Source organism: Brachyhypopomus gauderio, chromosome 7 (assembly GCF_052324685.1).
Source record: "Brachyhypopomus gauderio isolate BG-103 chromosome 7, BGAUD_0.2, whole genome shotgun sequence".
NCBI lineage: Eukaryota > Metazoa > Chordata > Actinopteri > Gymnotiformes > Hypopomidae > Brachyhypopomus > Brachyhypopomus gauderio.
In genome coordinates this window covers 29,574,885-29,596,070 of record NC_135217.1, presented here as the reverse complement: position 1 = coordinate 29,596,070, position 21,186 = coordinate 29,574,885, and the positions used below count along the sequence as shown (strand labels likewise).

Here is a 21,186-nt window from a genome sequence, read left to right as displayed (position 1 = left end):
AGGCCCCATACAATTGAAACTTGAACATGTGTCAATTGAAATGTCAACACATGTTTGTAAATAAAGAGTAAACAGCAATGTAACCAGCTGCACAAGCTTACTTAAGTCCAAGCATTAAATCCTGATTAATAATGCACACATGCACGTACATGAGTGCACGCACACACACACACACACACACACACACACACACACACACACACACACACACACACACACACACACACACACACACACACGCCAGTATTATAACTGTAAATAAATACTGCTATTTCTACTTTAGCCCTCTCTTAATGCTAGTTATGGAATCTGTACGATTTTGTTGAATGAAAGCTGCAATTTGGAGTGTTGTCACTTTTCCACATTCATGAATCCGAACCAATAAACCGCTCTGTGGGAGGGGCTGGAGGCGGGGCATAAGTGTGGTAGGCGGGGCTCACCTCTCCTGGGGCACGGAGAACCAGTACTCGTGCTTGCGGTCGCGCTGGGCATACTGCTGCATGCTTGCGCTGGCGTTGGACACGAACGTCTTCTTCATGGCCTTGCCCACCCGCAGGCATAGGAACCTGGTTGACCTGGACATCCTCCTCTCCCTGGACACAGACGGACCTGGGACAGAGGGACACGAGGAGACGTCGTCCCCTGAAGACTCGGCGTCGGAGACACACACGCTCACACCGTTTCTGTGGATCACCACGTGATTTCTAAGCTGAGTAATGACAGCATCTAGGATGGCCCATAGATCCACACGCCTCAAGACACAAGCACATCCATTACGTCTGCATCAGTGAGGTTGGTGATGAGCAAACAACTGGCCATTTCCAGATGACGTGACCTGAGCACATTCGCACACTCGACAGTGAGCGAAGCTGTGAGTGAAGCTACGTATCGAGGGACAGATATATCATCTACCCAGGTAGCTCCATAAGTCCTCAGGACTACACCACTATACTCCCCCTAGTGGCATGGAGGACAAGTCAGAGTTAAACACACCTGATTGAAGGAACCACGGACAGGTTTAGCAGGTGTGTCTGAGCAGTACAATCTCCAAACTTTGCTGGACTGAGAGGTTGGAACAGGTCCCACAGCCACCAGTGGGGTAAGAGCGGTCTCACTAACTCCACGAACGAATGAGCATGGCAGCAGCGAGCAGGTTGCCTGGTTTCCTTCCTGCTATTTTTTTTAGTTTTTCATTGCCTGCCAACTATCAGGAGACCTCCTCCCTAACTAAATGGCTGCATCAGTGGGGAGCTGTAAATGCCTCTGTAAAGTGAGATATAAAGGCTCAGTGCATTCATGATACTTTGCATTATTATTTGCATGAATATTCATGTAATTTAATCCGTGATTAGGCTTAGTGTGCACCTGGATAATTAACCCATGAGGCACCAATTGGGAGTCTTGACATCTGCATTTCATCATAGAGCTTAACGAACAGAAAATGCACAGCATGGTCACATGATCAACCAAGATGAGGGAATGGGAGCACAATCAACACACACACACACACACACACACACACACACACACACACACACACACACACACACACACACACACGTTAAGGAGAAGGAAGCTCTGGCTGATCGTCGGAAAGCAACGGCGGATCAAAGCCTTGCCTTGTTTTCTAGCGGGTGGTGTTTGTTTGACGGTGTTTGTTTGAGCCACGCGTGCATACGTGCGTACATGTGCGCAGCCTCGGTTTCCACCCACTTCGATCTGATCCCGGCGGAAGTGAGCGCAAGGCTGGGTCTTGCTGAACAGCATTAGAAGCGCTGTGTCAAAGCTCCAGGCTGTGTAGCTTGTCTTTGGGGCGATAGCAGGAAAGGCTCCTTTCAAGGCCCCCCACCCAACCCCCACACCCCACAATCCCCCCACCCGGGCGAATGCCGAGCGGAACCGAGCGACCTTATCAGCACCTCCCAGCAGTGTGCACCCGACAGACAGCAGAGGCCCGCGGCCACGGTGAGACGGTAATGCTGCATGTTATTTCTAATTAATCGAAGCGACTTGGGGGAAAGGCTCTGAACTCCCGCCCTCCGGCTAAACGGTCAAATCGCTGCACAGGGGCGGGACTTCAGCGCACGAAAAAACGGCCTTGGTGCGTGGGATGCAATTAAGCGTTTACTAGAGAAAAGTCAAAAGATGCAGCCAGCATAACATTAGCGATGTTTGAAGGTGAAGTCTGATTGGGTACAGTGCATTTCTAGGTGTAAGACTGAAAGCTGTCCCATTCAGAACGAGAGATGCATTCCAAGGACACATCTAATGTATCAGATGATGAATCACACTCAGTATTTCTAAAAAAAAAAACTTGAAAAATATCTAATCTTACAGACAAGCAATGGAATACAACACCATATGGAGAACGAACGGCAGATTCATTTAACTGTACAAACCTGTTATTTAAAAATAACAATTGCTGTAAGGCAATTATTTGGAACATAATTAACTGGATGCTCATCACGATGCTACATGAGAATAACAGCCTCAAATTAAACGCTTCACACTTTACATGTGCAAACCCCATTGGTCTATTTCATGTACGAGAGCAAAGGACAAGCGTTTGTACATCAGTGTTAGGAAGGACTCCGCTATCTCTGCTACAGCCACGTCAGAGAACTATTTTAGCTTTAGCAGCGGTAACTACAGTTTAGCCAAAGCGCACTTAAAATAAAGTGCTTACAGCAGCTTTATATGGATAACGCGGGTTCCTTGTGTATTACCTTCCTCGGAGCTCTGTTTCTGGCTTTCGTTGGTTGGCGTGCCGTCCTTCTGTGTATGGTGTGCGTTATCCCACTCCTCCTTGGCCTGTTGCATAGTGTGACTCATCCACATCTTCCTGAGATCCTCCACGTCTGTCTCCGAGTCCCTGGTTCCCTGCGGGGCGAGCTTGGCTGCCTCTGAGGTGTTCTCGCGCCCGGCCGGCCCTGTGCCGGTGCTCTGGGGGGCCGGGAGGGGGTCCCCGGCCCGGGGTTGGCAGTGGGGCTGCTGCTGGTCCCTGCTAGTAGGTGTGCTTGGCTGTTCCTGGCTGTGCTGGTCAGAGCCCGGGGAGGTGGGGGCGGTGGGGGCCGTGGGGGCGGCCGGCTCGCTGCTGCACCCGACCGGCTCCACCCCTGGGGCGGGGCCCCTTGTCTGGACGGACTCGCTGGAGGCACCTGAGGACTTGTCTTCCTGGTGGAGCTCCTCGGTGGACTGACGCTCCTCTTGAATGGGCGACAGCTCCGACTCGGTGAAGACGTCCTCGGAGACGGAGCCCTCCACGCTGCGGGGGGCCGTGCTGCCGCTTTCGTAGCCGTCCCGCGGTCGCCGCTCGCCCTGTTGCCAGGTCCCTGAGAACAACGCGTCCAGATCCCTGGGTCAAAGACACACACACCGTCACGTTTGGGAGGGCACGGGACAAACCCCATACAGGCACCACGTGTAAGCTTGGGACCGGCTGTCCTGAGCGGGTTTGACTAGGACCTGTACATTCCAGGCAGTGTTGACTGCAGCAATAGAGAACACATGTAGCACTTCAGTATAGTGACCTCGCTAACACAAACAGTAGCCAAAATAGTCACTAAAGGGGGGGGGGGGGGTCCTGCTAAAATCATTAACTTCTTATTACGACACCAAACGGCTGAGCAATCCACATGCGGTGACTGAAGGCGCTTCATTAACCCTGGAGTAAAAATCCATTTCCTGCACAATAAGGCTGAACGATGCATATCTGAAAGCATGGGGGGGGGGGGGGGGGGGGGGGGTGTCGGTCGCCTCGAATTCAGCACCCCTGGCTCACGGACTCACGCGAGACAAGATACACGTTTGATCTTTCACCCCACCAGAACCCGTGTTAAAGGTGTGGAATCCTAGGGTGTTGGGTCATCCTAGCAGGTTTGGATTTGTAACGTAAAGAAGGAGGTGTATGAGGTGTATTCTGTCTAGAATTGTCTCTGTGTGTGTTTTGAAACACGGTAGGTGGGTCTGATAATTGCCCCATGGTTCCACCGGCCTGGGTGTTACGGTGAAAACAGTCTTACGTCACAGACTGGCGAATCTTGCTGTCGGTGATCTCCCGGTACACGCCGGCCGACTCCACCTCCTCCAGCGGACACATGATGCCGTATTCCTCACAGCCGTGCTCCTGCACCAGGGGGTCCATCCGGTGGGGGTCAAACATAATGTTGTTTGGCGTTACCAACAATACCCCACTTACTGCCCCCTGGTGGATAGACAGAGAAAGGTTTGAGGGTTTGGTCGCATGCAGAAGTCTTTCTTTCTTTGTAGAGGTGTTTCTATCTGAGTGGCATAACAGAATTATTTTAATTTCAAGGGAACAAATCAGTTATGAACAGTTCATTACTGTTCATATCAGGCAGTAGAAATGTACTGAGAAGTCTACAGTGCCTACTTGACTCTCACAGAGGGCAACAACAAGTTCAGAATTTCTCAGCAAACCACTATAGGAAGACACAGTGTAGCAGAGAAGTTTCACAAGTGCATGTGGTGTGTGTGTGTGTGTGTGGTGTCGGTCGAATGTGTGTGGTGTGTGTGTGGTGTCGGTTGTATGTGTGTGGTGTGGTGTGTGTGTGGTGTCGGTCGTATGTGTGTGTGTGTGTGTGTGTGTGTGTGTGTGTGTGTGTGTGTGTGTGTGTGTGTGTGCAGTCTGGGTGGTGGGAAAACATTACAGGAGTGTAGAGAGCGTGCTGACTTGCCTTGCCGTCTGTGATGTACTTGCAGTTGATTTTGAGGAACTTCTCCGTCAGTGCCTCCTCTTCCTCGGAGGTGGAGGAGATCACGTGGGTGTGCCGCAGGGATGGGCCTGGGGGCGGAGCTGGGGGTGGGGTGGGGGCGGAGCCTGGGGCAAAGGCGGGGCTCGGGGTGGGCGGCTCCGGCCGAGTCCCTCCCTCAGAGTCCTGGAAGAGAACGGGACAGAAGAAACCATGGAGCAGGATTCCCCCGTGCTTCGTTCTGGACGCCTTGAGACGCCTTGAGGACGCCCAACGCCTACCACTTGAGAACACATTCACACACTGACCCCCACGTTATCAAATCGGCAATAATGTCACATTTCTTCCTGTAGACTTGTGAAGGTCCACAGCTTCAAAAGACAGTGTGGTTTTGCTTTGGTACCAAACGACTCTCCAACTGTGCATTCATCTTTAAAGACGCCCTGCTGCAGCACGTGACCGTGCTGGAGGTTTGGACCTGCTGACTCCAGGCCTGTTTTATGACCACCATCTGTGGGGATGAACATATATGTCCTGCTTGAAAGGGAAATGTTTTTTTCTTCATTCTTTTCTCCCAAGCAGCCATGACAGAAATAACCATTTGACATCATTAGATCGAACACCATGTTTGTTTAAAAAACTCTGATAAGCAACAAAAATGTGTTAACACGTGAGAACGTCGGTGTGTACATATGTTACGAGAGCCATTATTCTATCGGAGCCATTATTCTTTTGTATGCAGGTGGAAGTGATTTATATGGTAATGGGGATGATGAAGACCGTCTCTGCAGCGCTCAGGAGCTCTTGCTCGGAGCTCCACAGCCGACTACGCGAGAACTTCTGTGGAAGTGAAGCGCTTGGGAAGCGTTTGGGGAGTATTTGGGTGGGGCGGTCGTGAGGTGCCGCTCTGGGCCGGCCCCTCCCCCACGGTCATTTCGGTCTTAGCGCGAGTGCTCGCTGAAAATTCAAACCAGTCTCTGATCCAGAGCTTACGCATGTCTGGGCTGAGAGAGGCTGTGGGATGCGTGCGAGACTGCGAGAACCTGTCTGGAGCGCGTCGGAGGGCTGCGAGAGCGTCCGCGCCGGAGACTGGCGGGTCCAGGGAGTGGGCGTGGGGTCAGCTTCAAAAGAGAGCCCTCGCCCCCACAGCTGTCTGCTGCTCTCCGATACACACTCCCACAGCTGTGAGCACTCTCTCACTCCACCACCACACACACAGCCTGGAGCAGCCAAGCCTGACACATTAGCGCTGGTGCTAACGAGACAACACACTGACCACCACCCGCATCTAACACTCAGACAGTCCCTTAACAACAAGTGTACACTCAAAGACAGCCCCCTAACACAAAGTGCATGCTTCATTCTGAATAACTGTCATCTTTCGGTTCAGCCTGGCTTCGGTGAGCACCAGCATGGATCTGATTCCAGAGGCTTTCGGTAGAAGAAGAGCTGGACTAAAACGGCCCGGCAAGTTCCCTGCATGGAAACCGGATAAAGGGGCGTGTCTGCATACACCTGTCTAATACAACACTCACTAACTCAATGTTCGTAGGACTCTTGTATGAGCCAATTACAGTACACTTTAGTGCCGAGAAGAATCTTCATTAACTCATTTTAGGCTTTAAATGAAAGTAATTTTTTATTTTTGTAACCTTCAGGGATTAAAGACCTGGTTCTGCTTAGTAATATTTTAGTGCTCAAAGCATTATAAATGTTACAGTCTGTTCCAGTTCAATATTTTTTCATTTGTTTTCTCTATGCAAATATTTCTAATTAAACCAGGCCAGACAGCAAAATTCTACATTTCTGCAGTAAGAGATCAGCTCAATCTCTACAACACACAGTGCCCCCGCAGCTCAAAGGAAGGGATCCTTAGGTTGCAAAAGGCCAGAGATCCCTCCCCTCTGACCGCAAACTTCCGATACCCTGCCACACTGAGACAGACCAGACCACCCCCAGGGCCTTGAAAAAGCAGCCAAGGAGTCAAAACATGTCTTCCTGGAACCGCGTTTAGCATAGCACCTGCTTCCGGGGACCCGAATCAGCGTTGCACCCTCCGCCCCCGCCAGCCCCCAGGAGCCTGAGCACAGGAAGGGGGCGTTAGTGTAGCGCACCATGGGAGGAAGACGATGGCGTTGTTCCTCACCGACGCTAGGCAGCTGTTTAAATCCCCACTCACAAACGGCCACCGCAGACTGAGCCCATGAATTAGGAGCACACTCAGGATCACAGAGATTTAGCTGAATACATGACCATGAGGTCTGTTCCTCCAGGTCTCGTGTTCATTTAAAGTGTGTGTGCACACTTGTATTTATGTGCACGTGGGCAGGTGTGTATGTATATATGTGTGTGCTAGCATGTGTGGATGTGCAGATGTTGAGTAGGGCTGGGAGCTTTTGATTTGGAGATGAGTTGGTGGCTAATACTGAACTTGAGACAGTACCATCTGTAAGGCTGTGAGAAGCATGCGCGCACACGCTGGAGACTCGAGTCAACAACTTGAACTCAACTCATTCTGACACATTTAGAGAGACTAGCGGATGTTTTGCTTAACTGACTAGCGCCTTGACGAGTCATGAAATTTTAAGTGTGAGGGGGAAAAACTAATATCAAACTGACTGGTGAAATAAAATGTTTCTCTTTCATCTCACGTGAGCCTCTTGCCAGTCACTTGCGAGATGGTCACGTGCAACATTAATCTGTTCTATTATTTACTGGAGCTCGCGGCTCACACACTGCTGAAAGGTTGGCAAGGCCACCACGCATGTAAGCTAGCTAACATTCTTAATTAGCTTGTAGATTGGATAAAAAGTATGCCAACCACTACTGTAGTATAATAAATACATTTATTTTCTAGTAATTTCTGTTTTGTAGCTACTTACATGCTCCACTGTCCTGTTAGCTAAGGTTAAACCTGCAAAAAGTTTGCTTATACCAGCGCTTAAAACATGCTTGAGAACTGACCGATGAGAAAGAAGCATGTACACAGTGAAATGTGCAGATATTTGGGTGCAGAGATCATGTGCAGAGACTACAGCCAGCAGAGAGTGAGACACATCAAATGTATGAGAGTGAGAAGGGAGATCTGAAGGGACAAAAAGGGGGGCAGAAAAGATACCAAAGAGAGAGAGAGAGAGAGAGAGAGAGAGAGAGAGAGAGAGAGGAGGGAGAGAGAGAGAGAGAGAGAGAGAGGGAGAGGGAGAGAGAGAGAGAGAGACAGAGAGAGAAATACCATGACTGAGGTTCCAGAACCAAATGATTAAAGTGCCCTGCTGGGTTGGTGTGGGGGATAAGACAGACATATTGGAGGGGTGTGTGTGTGTGTGTGTGTGTGTGTGTGTGTGTGTGTGTGTTCTTCAGACCATCTGCAGCGTACCTTCGCCAGCCTGGCTTTTTATCAGTCCTGGAGATGAGATCCGGCCTGGGGCGAACCAGGGGCTGGATTTAGAACGTGCCCAGTAGCGAGCCACTGATTCAGGCTATGGGGCTCAGGAGGGCTGGGGGTGCAGGAAAGACACCCACTCACAAACCACAGCCAAGGTATTAAAGCACAGCACTGCGGTTCACTGCAACAGCTTAAAAAAAACAAACAAACAAACAAAAAAAACCCTAACTTTTGGCAAGACGAGCTCCTTGGTCCAAGGTATAATGCTAAGTGAAAGAACAGAGCTTTAAAGTTGCTAGATATCATTTCAAGTGCAATAATAGCACAAATGTTTGCACTACATTCAACAAAATACATGAACACATAATGAATGTTGTTCACATTTAAATAGATGATTGCATACTGATTTAAAACCTCCTGTTTTATAATAAGTAGACCTATTTCCTAAATACATGGGCAATAACCTGCAGCGCCTCCTCTTGTACACACATGGGTCCTGCATGTACAATGCTACAATGCTAACCAACTGCATTCAATAAAACCCACTCCATCATCATTTAGGCATGCTGGTGTGACTGGGGAGTGTTGGTCATCCTCCACGGGGGGACTGGGAGAAAAACACGAGGGACCGAGCAGCGAAGTGAGCAAAGCCTGGGCCAGCTCACGCATGTAGTCAACACGGGCCCACAACTACTCCTCCCCCTCACACACACCCTGCCTCCTCCCCCCTCACACAAACCCCGCCTCCTCCCCCTCACACAAACCCCGCCTCCTCCCCCTCACACGCACCCCGCCTCCTCCCCCCTCACACAAACCCCGCCTCCTCGCCCTCACACAAACCCCGCCTCCTCGCCCTCACACAAACCCCGCCTCCTCGCCCTCACACAAACCCCGCCTCCTCCCCCTCACACAAACCCCGCCTCCTCCCCCTCACACGCACCCTTCCTCCTTCCTTTCACTCCCCCCTCCCCCTCGCTTTCTTACTCTCCTTATCTCGGTGACACACACAGGCAAACACGCACAGACGCGCACACGTACACACACACACACACACACACACACACACACACACACACACACACACACACACACACACACACACACACACACACACACACACACACACACCCTTCTCATGCAAGCACTACCACACTCTTTCTTGTCCTTTTACTCTCTCTGCTTCTCGTTCTCTCTCATCCTGTCACACGCGTTTCTCGTACGATGCTCCTCCCCCACTCCCTCTCTTGCCCGCTCTCCTCCACAAGACTAAATTCACCCCGAGGCAGGAAGTACGGGGCGAAGCCGAGGCGGCGCTAACGTCGGCCTGCTGAAAGAGACGTCGGTGGGAAGAACGGCTGAACCGCTCGCCGTCTAAAGAGCCCCGTCTCCCCTCACGTCATCAAACGCTGCTGCCGCTTACAGCTCGAGCCCAACCGCACTTTACCTGAGGTCAGCTGACCTTTCACATCTACCACACACACACACACACACACACACACACACACACACACACACACACACACACACACAAAGATTTTAAATCTTTATCTGCAAAAGGATTTTAAAATCTTTATCTACAAAAGGATGCTGTGATCCAGTCTTATCCTCCATAACTGAAACCAGGGCCAGTGTCTGTGTAGATTAGTGGTCACAGCGGCGTTCTGATGGTCCTCCGTATACAATCGGGTGTGTGAAGGTCACACCCCTCCTGCATGCAAAGCAGCCGGACCAGTGCCTGCTGCCCAACACAGTCCGTACACAGTTCACCCACCGGCTCCGTGGGGAGACGCGCGAAGGTCCGGCCCCCGGCCTGGAGGGCACGGTCCGGATTCAGCTCACCGGTTAATCACCAGGAAGGCGGTGGGTTCTGAAAGGGCCCGAGACGGACCAGGTGGATCACGCACTTTAATCTCAGCTGTGCTCCCACAAACAAGCCCTCTGTCCTGGGACGTGGACGTCTAACGCGGTCCGCTGATGAGACGAGAAGCAGCGTCCCCAGGGCTCAGGCGAGTGGGACAAGCAACGGCCCTGAAGGCCACGTGACGTACTCACATGGCGTGTTGCCCGGGCAACAGGAGAATGGCCCGAACTCAGCGAAAGGACTTTTTTTTTTTTTTTTTTGCACGAATGGCAATTCTACAGCTCAGGATCTGCTGACGGAGAGACACTAACGGCAGGTCGGCGGTGTTGTCTGCTCACTCCTCTGCGGACCAAAGGTATGTGTGCACCACGCGACCAATTAAGATATAATGCCATGGTAAACAAAAGAGAGAGAGAGAGAGAGAGAGAGAGAGAGAGGAGAGAGAGAGAGAGAGAGAGAGAGAGAGAGAGAGAGAGAGAGAGAGAGAGAGAGAGAGAGAGAGAGAGAGAGAGAGAGAGGGACGCCGTGCTGAGTGGAGACACACGGCTAGAGCATGAGTCACGTGTATGTATGAGCAGGGGTCACGTGTGTTTATGAGCAGGCCGGCCAGCTTGGGCCTGGGCCACTGTTCTATGGTCACATGACAACCGACAACTGCACTGTTGTCTTCTGGATGGTATTTGCTTGCAAGGATGGGTGCGTGTGAGAGTGTGCGCATGTGTAGGTGTTGTGGGTAAAGCGTGCATGTATGTGCACAGATATACATGCATGTCTATATGCTTGTGAGCACGTGGGTGCACGCATGTGTACGGATGAGCGTGTTAACGTGCGCGTGTGTGTGTTGTGTGTGTGAGCGGAAGCGCCACGTACCGTCACCTTCTCCAGGTCGGCCTCTGAGGAGGTGGGGGACAGGGGGCTGATGGGGCTCAGGGAGGGCGAGCTGCCCAGACTGGACACGTACTCGGGGTCGGGAACGTAGAGAACCTGCCAACACAGCACAGCGGTGACACGCTCACGCGCATGCACGCCAAATTCATGCTCGTGCACGTTCGCTCACGCCCTCACATGTCCTTGCCAGCATGCAGTCACCTACACCGTTTCAAAATGGTGGTGGAGCGGGTGGAGAAGGGTCTGCTCCTGCTAACAGCCAGTGTGTGTGTGTGTGTGTTATTCCGATGACCAGTGATCTCTTTCATAACGTCTACATGCGATGGGTGCTGGAAGACCTTATCGGCTATGCAAATCCATGCAAATCCATGCAAATCCATGCAAAAAAGGTCATGCAGTTTGGGGGAATATTTTGCTTTGTGAAGCACGGGATCAGGAGGAGAGGGATCACGGCAGTGTGAGGAGGTGAAGGAGAGAGGGGGAGACCGCAGCACATGATGGAGGTGGAGACACTCACCTGGCCAGGGACCACGGCTCTGGAGAAGAGCTTGTTAAGCTGAACAAGCTCATTGGGCGTGGAGTCGAACTTCAGCGCTATGCTGTTCAGGGTGTCCCGCGATTCCACCTGGACCACAGACACAGGACGGGTCACAAACGAAGACAAAAAATAAAACCAGTCCATGTTTGAGGACACCACACACAACACACGAAAGCGCAAGCTAGCAGGAGACGACGGGAGAGGGGGTCTCCTCACTCCGGGCTGCTGGGTACGGTTAATCTCAGCGAGGCAGCACATACCGGAGCATTAACCGTTCCACCGGGGCGGAGCGCGGCTGCCGTAGAGGCTCATCTCGAATTCGCAACGACCCATTTGCTCCGTCAGCTAGCGTCTCTAACACCGCACCGTTGGCACGATTGATTTTATAGAGCAGCAAAAGCTTTTTAGCACACCGATCCAACGTGACAATTCCCACGTCATCGCTCGTCAGCTGGGCCTGCCAGGGGAGGATAGGGTGGTGCACTCCGCTGACCTTTAACCCTCTGCGCTCTGCAGTTATTCTTTCGTTGCAGTTCATTTCTAGTCCACTGCATGCAGTGACATATTTTCTATTTTAATGACTGTAGTATGACAGCACACTTGTTTCAGGCTGCCAGCAAGGGTACACTGTAGAGGGTTCATGTGTAGGGAGATCGTAAGAGCGTGACGGTAATCTCCGTCGGCAGATGAAGACAGCGGTTAGTAAACCTCCTTGACTGGCGTGCATGACTTGACTGTGTGTGTGTGTGTGTGTACGCCTGCACTCATTCTGTATAATTCCATGGCCTGAAGCATTTGATTGGCTGCGTCACCGGGCCTCCTGACCTTTGGAGCGGAACAGTGTGTGTGTGTTTGTGTGTGCGTGGCACCCACAGAGGAAATAAAGGTGTGATGCCGCATGGTTTAAAAAAAAAAAAAAAAGAATTTTCTTGTTTTTGAAGCCGTACTGCGTGGAGAGAGCTGCGAGGGTCTCGTGGTGAGCTCAGATAAACCAGGGTCTGGTGATGCGGCTCCGTCCACACAACAACACAAGTTAGTGTTATCCTGTTGCCTGTATGTGTTTTCTCCGTGGTCCAACTTCTCTAGAGCATATGGTGCCCCACAGTGTTACGTTTATCAACCACAAAACAAAAGTAGCAAGTGGAGTATCTCATTAATGATGCCAAAAACCGAGTTTCCCGGACATGGATTAAGCCTAATCTAAAAATTCCTTACTGTAGGATTAGGTTAAATCTGTGCCTGGGAAACTGGACCCTTGGCAGGACAACCTGAACTGGGTCAGCAGAGTGAGGAGACAGGAGCTGTCCCAGCAGCCCCGTGGGCCGTGAGGTGCTTCAAGAACACGGCTCTCGCACGGCTCCGTCAACCCGGAGACGCGATGCCTGTGCGTTGAAGCAGCGCTCTGATGGCACCGTCTTAGGAATGGAACTGTCAAAAAATAAAAATAAAAGAATGTAAAAAGGAGGACTTTGAATGGCGAAGCCAAGTGCTGTGGACTCAAAAGTCTCACCTTGGTGGGAAAAAACAAAAACAAGCACAAGATAAAAAAGGAAGGCACTGGGTTCCTTTGAGTCGCTACAAATTATAAAGCCCTGCATGCTTGTAAAAGTCGGGACGACGTGATTCAATCAAGGCCAACATTTCAGCGAGAGCGATATGCATCTCTGATATAAATACAGCGCGCACTTCTGCTCAAGGTAAACATGCCGCTGAACAGCTGATATCAGGATCTGGAAACGGTATCCGAGATATGGGCGCGATCGGCGTCTGAGGAAACAAGGATGTGTGGAGTAGCTGGAGGAGAATAAAGGGCTCCGGGAGCGGAGGACTGGACCGGGCCGGGCCGGACCTCCCCCACACACAGGTGTGCAGTCATCTTCTGTGTGGAGTATCCTGATTCTCCACCTGTGCTCAGGCAGACCTGCTCTGTTCCGTCAGTTCTGGGTCACCGTTTCTTCTGAATGTGCCAGTTTGATTTACTCAATCAATCAATCAACAGTATAATTAAATTCCATTATGTTGTTTTGCCAAACGATTAAGATGCTATTTGCGTCACACATGGCGAGATACCGGGAGATCGGGCTCAGGTTCCAGCTGTTCTCTTGCGGAATGTGTGACAGGCACACAAAAGTCATCAAAGCCCATCATAACATACAGAAACAGAGAAACGTGCATCACTGAACATCAGAACGCATGTTAATGTCACCCAACTTGTCCAATTATGACAATACCTTCAGGCTGAGCGTTTCTATAGTATTTTTTAACAGGATGTTGTCACCATCTGGCAAGAGTAAACAACAGACTGTATAAAACACATTTAACATAGTTTTTAAACAGAACCGAACAGCTGAGGAATTCCCGTTTAAATGGCTTGCAGCTGGTCACATGACCAGGATCATGTGACGCACAGGTGAAATGCAAACATTAGTGACAGCACCTTTAAATGTTAAATCACATGTGAAATTATTCTGCAACGGCTCTTTAAGCGCGAGAAAATGAGCTAGTTCTTAATGGAGCTAATCCATTTCTTTCAGTGGCGGGGGCGTTGATTTTGAGCCCAGTTGCCTGGCGCTGTTCCGCCGTCCTGTGCCGCTGTTGTGCATACTGACCCAGTTCAGTGTACTGCACCACACCCCCGGTCCAGACCCGCCGTCCCCCGTGACTCGGTGACAGTCACCTGGGGGTCTTCTGGCGCTAACCAAATCACACGCCAACTGCTATCCGTCATCAAATTACATGCTCAGGTCTTCAGAGGAAAGACAATGTGAACTATTTGGCCAAAGCAAGTAACCAAAGCTTTTTAATTTCATGTTTAATATGTTTAATTATATAATGTTTGTGGTTATTTGGGGGAAAAGTGATGGGGCTAACTGTGTTATAAAGCCTGGGGTGCTATGATGTTAAGAATGGTACTGTTCTGGGAGTCTTCACTGTGGTGCAAGTCAACAAATATAACACTACATTTCATTCCAAAACAAGGCGGGTTTAAAATAGCACTAGACTGCTCCTAGCTGCTGGTGATGTCATCAGAGCTACACAGGACTGAAACACTTATACTTGGTATCAGCAATATCACTACCCTTACCGCAAATTAAGCCTGTTGAAAAATGAAAATGTAAATACTGTCGACACTTTGATAAATGCATACTGTGTGATGAAGACAAAATTGCTTTTGCTTTAATCAAATGTTGGTATGCAGTACAGAATGACTGAGAACGTTATTCGTCGTATATCTGTCCTGGTCATGTATTAGTATCGCCCTCCAGAAAGTCCTCAGGTTGTGGAGAGTATTCTTAATTCTGCTGACGAGCGGGTGGTTCTATTTCTCCCAGGCCCTGGGGCAGAGGCGGGACCGATCCGTGCACGGGTCACGCACGCGGGTCGTAGACGTGAGCGGGGCTGTGAACGAGGCGTCCGCGGGTCATCAGCGGGGCGCTGGGCCGATCCGCCCAGCGTGCCGATCCTATTGCCGCCATCACGTGGACCGGCGAGCCGCGCTCGGTCGAAAAAGGTAACGGTGGGGCACAAAAGGAAAAAGAAGGAAGAAAAATGTGCCCTGTCTCTCGCGGGTCGATGTTTCCCTGCAGCGCCGAGCGGTTTTCATCCCGTAATCAGACGCTCGGCGCTGGACGCTGCCCCGCCCCCACGAGGACCCTCCAACGTCTTCCTGCTCATTATTGTTAGCTGTGAAACTTCACCGCTGAACCAATACAGCCTGCTACGCCAGGCCCTCAACGGCTGGATGCGTGTGTGTGTGTGTGTGTGTGTGTGTGTGTGTGTGTGTGTGTGAAGGAGTCATTACACTGCTAGTCCAACTGCTATGTGTACTGTGACGCTGCTGCTGAGGTCAGAGGTTAACAACACACACATGCTGTAACTCCATAACCACTGCAACCTAGCTTTCCCCAAAGCATTGTAACACAAACACTGACTCTAAATGGCCCAGTTACACCGAACACTCTCATCTAAGATAATACGAACACTAAAATGCGTTTGGGAACCGAGGCCCTCAGTACAAAGATGGGAGTTTATAGAAAACACATTTAGGCGCTATTAGGGCATCACAGTGGCGTTGTGTGTGCTGCGTTGTGCCGTCAGACATACGAGTGCCACCGTACCGTTACATCAAACGAAACAAAAACAGGTTCAGGCCAGATGAGATGAACCGTTTTTTTACCGATGTAAACGAAGAGCGTTCTGTAGTTTACACCGCCGTTTACATTTGTGCTGCACTGGCTGGTGCTTTAGGGCCACGTGTGACGGATGAGGTGGTGTACGTAGGTACGGGGATCGGAAGTTAAACGGAGTAAACTGACGACGTTGTGCTGCCCATTCATTAAAGACGCGGTGATGCACGGAGGGTGTTGGACTGAGTGTCGTGGCAGGACGCGTCCGTGATCTTGATGAAGAGCAGAGATGGGTCAGCGCATCGGTCATGCGTGTGATTAGTGTGTGGGGCGGCCAGTGTCTACAAGGTGTCGGGAGGAGACACGCCACATACTCCCGGCCCAGCGATCGACCGCTGTGGGTCAGACTGCTGACACACACACACACACACACACACACACACACACACACACACACACACACACACACACACACTCTGGTGTGAAAACAGAAAGCTTAGGCACTTTGCATGATGGCAGGCGTGCGCACACACACAACAAACACACACACACACACGTACAGACGTATGCAACACACAAACGCACAAGGAAACGGAACAAAATTTTATGCACCAAAAGATTAATGCACATGCACACAGTAAATGAAAAATACAAGCACACACCCGCACACACACACACACACACACACACACACACACACACACACACACACACACCCGCACCTGCACACACACACACACACACACACACACACACACACACACACACACACACACACACACACACAATGAAGCATACAGCACACAACCACACACAGAATGAAATACAAAGCGCTTACAGATGAATACACATGCACACGCAGTAAATGAAAAACACAAGCGTGTACACATTATCCCCTAAACCCATCAAGCAGGAGGCAACCGAGCTGTGAATCACAGGGCCACGAACAGGCAATCCTTAATCAGCGTCTAGGCAGGAAGAGCGCCACCCGCTGGACTCGGTCCCTCGGCGCTGGGGAGAGGGAGTTGCCTCCGTCTGCTGAACCGCACGACCCTGCCTGCCGCTTCCCCAGCACAGTTGCCATAGAGACATTGTCGTTACTAGCCTCATGGCATGTGGTGTCTAACTGTGCCGTTGATCATTTACAGGACTAATTTTAGCAGCGCGGTCAGAGTGCGACGTGACATTCTGTCCTTCAGACAACATGGGGGGGGGAGGGAGAGAGAAGGGGAGAGAGGAGAGGGGGAGAGAGGAAAGGACAGGGGGAGGGAGAGAGGGGCGGAGGAAGCTGACTCCTTATCCAGGCTGGTACGATGCAGAGTCACATGACAGCCGGGTCCTCAGAGCAAAACAAAAACAACTGGGCTTCTCCTTGGCCTGATTTGAGGACTGAGCACAAGGAGGAAGTTTGGGGGTGAAGGCCAACACTTCACGCAACACCTCCCCTGCCAAAGCAGCAAAACTCACCCAGAAGAGACGACTCCTCGTCGTGTTTGTGAACCGGAGGTCTGAGCCGCGTCATCTCGTAGCTATTCCTTTACTGACGGTCATAACTAAGCTTGAGACATCGCGTTGGACAAAGTTACGGAGAAAGCCTGAGGATGGGATGGCATCTCCTGGCAGTGTAGGTGCTGATAGAAAAACGCTAGTGACCTTGGGTCATCAGCCATGCTCCAACGCTCACAAAACCCAACCAACCAACCAAAGTTCTAACATCTCTCCTCACAGCTAGGCAGCCGTGGCGTGCAATCCGTCTCTGCAAGCAGTTGGCTCTTTAACGCTTGTCGGAAGGTGACAAAAGACAGCGAGAGCGCGACGGAGCAACGTGGCTCCATCCCCAAGGCCGCAGCTCTGAGGCGTATAAGAAACAACCACAACAACAACAACAACAACGCCACCCCAGCACCATGGCAACTGAGAGACATTACAGTTACAGTGGCGAGCTGCCCGTGCTAATGGCTATCGTGAGTAGCGCTCGTGGGCCAGTGATGAAATAAAGACGCTGAACGCCGAAGCCCCCGAGGCGTCCTCCGACCGCGTGGTCCCTGAGACGTCCTCCGACCGCGTGGTCCCCGAGACGTCCTCCGACCGCGTGGTCCCCGAGTCGTCCTCCGACCGCGTGGTCCCCGAGTCGTCCTCCGACCGCGTGGTCCCCGAGTCGTCCTCCGACCGCGTGGTCCCCGAGTCGTCCTCCGACCGCGTGGTCCCCGAGACGTCCTCCGACCGCGTGGTCCAACCCGATAAGCCACGGCAGTTGGGACCAGCCTATAAACATCTGTACAGCCTTCACTTACCTTCCAGCTAAACTAGCATTACTCGGATTTACATTCAGCCTTACAAACTGCTGCATAATATTAGGGCTGGCTGTTTCTTCAGAAGTTATAAACGCTAGACTCCATTCCTCTCGGTGTATAAAGCTGGCAAACAGGTAGCTTGCAGCAATTCAGTTAGCTTCCTATATATCTCCACTGTCAGCTCACAAGCCCCCCTCTCTTTCCGGGACTCCAAACTCTCCTTTAATTGGTTATGGGTGAGCCAATAGATGTACCTCCCTGAACTGGGTCACTTTCCCAGTGGCTAAGTAGATAGCAGGCAGTGGTGGGATTTTTCTCTTTTTCTTTTGAGATGAGAAAACGGTTATTTGATAAAGAGACTTGGCTATGGAAGAGCACAATCCACATTACTAACGAACAAATGAAGCAAGAGATGAGGATGAAATATAAGGCGGACGGCTGGAGTTGCTGGAAACGTACACTGACTGGCATGCACTGATGATCGGGGCCACCTTAAATCTCATCACGCCCTCATTCCCCTTCTGATAGCTCTGCCATTTCTCCTGTCCTTCATCAACTCCCCTCTCCTTCTAACAAGTGCTCTGTGAACAAGGACGTGTCCCGAAGGGGAGTGTCTGATAGGGGGGGGGGGGGGGGGGGGGAGTCAGCCGAGACCCCGCCTCTCCTCCTCGTTTACATGCTAATTCTCTCAGCTTCCAGTCACAGGAAGGCAGGAGATGACTTTTGGTGGGCGGGGTTACGATGAATTGGAGTGACACCTGGATGAGTGCAGGGCTACGACCTCTGACCCTGCGTGGTGGAGCGTGGTGCCGCCCCGGCTGTGTCCGTTCTGAGGAGTCGGGCCGTCCCAGAGCCCGTCGGCACTCGTACCACCCAGCGCACGCTGTCATTACCGGCGAGGGCACGAACGAGCTACCTGTCCACCGCTGGAAATCTGAGGGTCATTTCAAGAACACAAGGCCGAGTGAACTCTGCGCGTCATTTTCATCTCGAATGCTCTCGCTCTCTTCCGTCCGTCTCTCCTTCTCTCAGTCTGTCTCTGTCGCTCGCTCTCTCTCTCTTCCCCTGGCTCCCTCTCTCCATTAGTATCCCACATTTTCTCTCGCTCGTCATTCATCCCCTCACATCACACCAAAATCAATAGAGGCGAATGCAGATTGAAGGTGGTTTGTGAGCACTGACGGCACGTTGAGAAGCAGCAGCAGAGTTCATTCTCCCACACGCACACAGACAAACGGGACAGTGGCTACGTAAACAAACGCACACACATATGCATCGACACCGCCACCCCCCGACTAGCCTACCGACACGGGACGGCAGCAAACCCTCCCTCCCCCTGGCCGTGCAGGACCCGGCCCGGGAGGGAGACGGAGGTGTGTGCTCCACGCCTCATCCCGCCGTAAACAAGGCACAGGAGCGGTCTTGAACACACACACACACACACGCGCGTGCAAATCTCACTGCCAGCAACGTCTACTGGAAAAGTGCACAAGCCCTCGCCGATGGCACCAGCCAGACAATAACACACACACACACAGACCCAGAGGAAGAACAGGTAGGAATGAGCCACGGCTGACTTACGGAATACTCGACGGTCCCCTTGGGGCGCTGGAAAGACATCCGGCGGCCATCCTTCTTGTCGGGGGTCTTCTTGTCGGGGGTCTTCTTCTGGCCCGTGTCTGTAAGCAGGCGAGGCAAGGGTCGTATTACATTCATGTTCCTCTCAGCTCGTCACAAGCTGCCTCTCTCCCTGCCTCGTGGCCAGACAGCTCATTCGTCAGCGGCTGCTGAACGGTTCCTGCCAGACACAGAGCGCTGCGAGGCGATCCTCCCTCTCTCGCTCGCCTTTCTCTCCCTCCCTCTCTCTCTCTCTCTCTCTCTCTCTCCACCTCCTGCTCCCTCCCTCCTTCTCTCTCCCTCTCCCTCGCTCTGCACAATGACAGCAGCAGGCGTCTTCACCTTGATTCTGCCTCCTGCTGGCTCTGTCTGGCAGACCCGGACCACCCCGACCTCCGGGAAGGGTGGCCAGAGCCTGGAGTGTGCGTACGTGTGTGTGCGTACGTGCGTGCGTGTGTGTGCGTGCATTTGTGTGTGTGTGCGCGTGATCGCACGCATGCGCGAGTTATCCATCACAGCGCGGGGCTTACTGGAGAGGTTATCTGTAGCTGCAAGGTGGAGGTGGGCGGGTGCGTGTACGTTCTTGTGCACGTGTGCGTATGCAAAGGCGTGCACGTGTGTGTAGGCTGATGGAGCGATGTAAGGCGGGACTGGACGGGCTCAGTCAGTGCAGGAGCAGGCCGGGGGGAGAGGGGTGTGTGTGTGTGTGTGTGTGTGTGTGTGGGGGGGGGTAACAGGTTTCTCACTTGGGTTTGGGGAACAAAAGACAAGCCCAGCTGGGGAGTGGTGAGTCATAGGCTGGTCTTGCTATTTCTGGGGACTCTGGATCCCATCGAGGAGACAACACCGAGCAAAACCAGGACACCTGCTCTTCTCAGATCTCAGCTCCATGAGCAAAGATGAGCAGACCAGAACATTCTGGGCATCCAACATCAACAGCCCAAACATCTAACATCAACATGTAAAGATTTCTTATATACAGATATTATACATAAAATATTGTATATGTTTTATAAGTAAAAATGAGTGACACGTTAATCATTCATTCAATAAACATGATTTGTCTAACAGAATACGGATAGAAGTGTGTTCTGATATGTTCATGCAGCATTAAAGTCTTTAAAAATAAATAAATAAAAAGACTACGCATTTGTACTGGGAATCACAGATTACAAACAGGCATACAAGAGGCTAGATATGAGAGAGGGGGAGAGAGAGACAGAGAGGAGAGACAGAGACAGACAGACAGACAGACAGAAGAGTAAGAAAGTGAAAGGTAATTGGAAAAACATCAGCAATTTCAGCAGAATGTGTGTGCGCTCGCCCACATTTGGGTATGCGTGTGTTGGGAAAAAAGAAGCCTCCTCAGGAAGCGGACTCGTGGGAAAAACAATTTGATATGTTTGAGTCTGATATGTAGTAGTGGCACAGGGAGACAGAGGCTCGGGCCTATCCCTGGTTGCACTGCAGTGTCGGAACATTCTGGCAGCCGCCGGAGCCCATCAGCCCCCAACACAACCCCCCCTACCCCGGCTCCCTAATGTGCCCTTAGACACCCGACACCACGTGTTAGCCTGGTACAGCGGGTGGTGCAGGGGTCAAAGGTTGACGCGCTCAAAACCAGACCCTCTTCCCTGAACGGGGCTAGCCGCTAACAGTGGCATGCCGACGGGTAGCATGATCTAATTACCATAAAAAAATAAACAGAACATTTCCTCTGGCTCCCTCCGCCGCTGTGAGAGAGTCTCAAATGTGTTGGCGTGA

The 21,186-nt window shown here is 51.6% G+C and overlaps 1 protein-coding gene and 1 long non-coding RNA gene across 6 annotated transcripts in view; one reads left to right on the top strand and one right to left on the bottom strand.

Moving 5' to 3' along the window:
* oxr1a (oxidation resistance 1a) overlaps positions 1-21,186 on the bottom strand; it is a 135,048-nt gene that overhangs the window by 10,047 nt on the left and 103,815 nt on the right. For 4 of the 5 annotated variants that reach the window (XM_077013070.1, XM_077013073.1, XM_077013071.1 and 1 more), the window contains 7 exons: positions 19,387-19,484; positions 11,364-11,471; positions 10,829-10,942; positions 4,698-4,898; positions 4,023-4,204; positions 2,727-3,355; positions 441-609 (listed from right to left, as the gene is read on the bottom strand). In XM_077013070.1, coding sequence (XP_076869185.1) covers positions 441-609; positions 2,727-3,355; positions 4,023-4,204; positions 4,698-4,898; positions 10,829-10,942; positions 11,364-11,471; positions 19,387-19,484 — 1,501 coding nt within the window. Of the gene's footprint in view, positions 1-440; positions 610-2,726; positions 3,356-4,022; positions 4,205-4,697; positions 4,899-10,828; positions 10,943-11,363; positions 11,472-19,386; positions 19,485-20,168; positions 20,344-21,186 lie in introns of those variants that run through there. The other variant, XM_077013075.1, reaches the window with a different exon arrangement.
* LOC143519525 (uncharacterized) overlaps positions 4,885-21,186 on the top strand; it is a 40,953-nt gene continuing 24,651 nt past the window's right edge. Inside the window, exons 1-2 of the long non-coding RNA XR_013132460.1 lie at positions 4,885-8,252; positions 8,659-9,546. This is a non-coding gene — a long non-coding RNA (uncharacterized LOC143519525). The remainder of the gene's footprint in view (positions 8,253-8,658; positions 9,547-21,186) is intronic.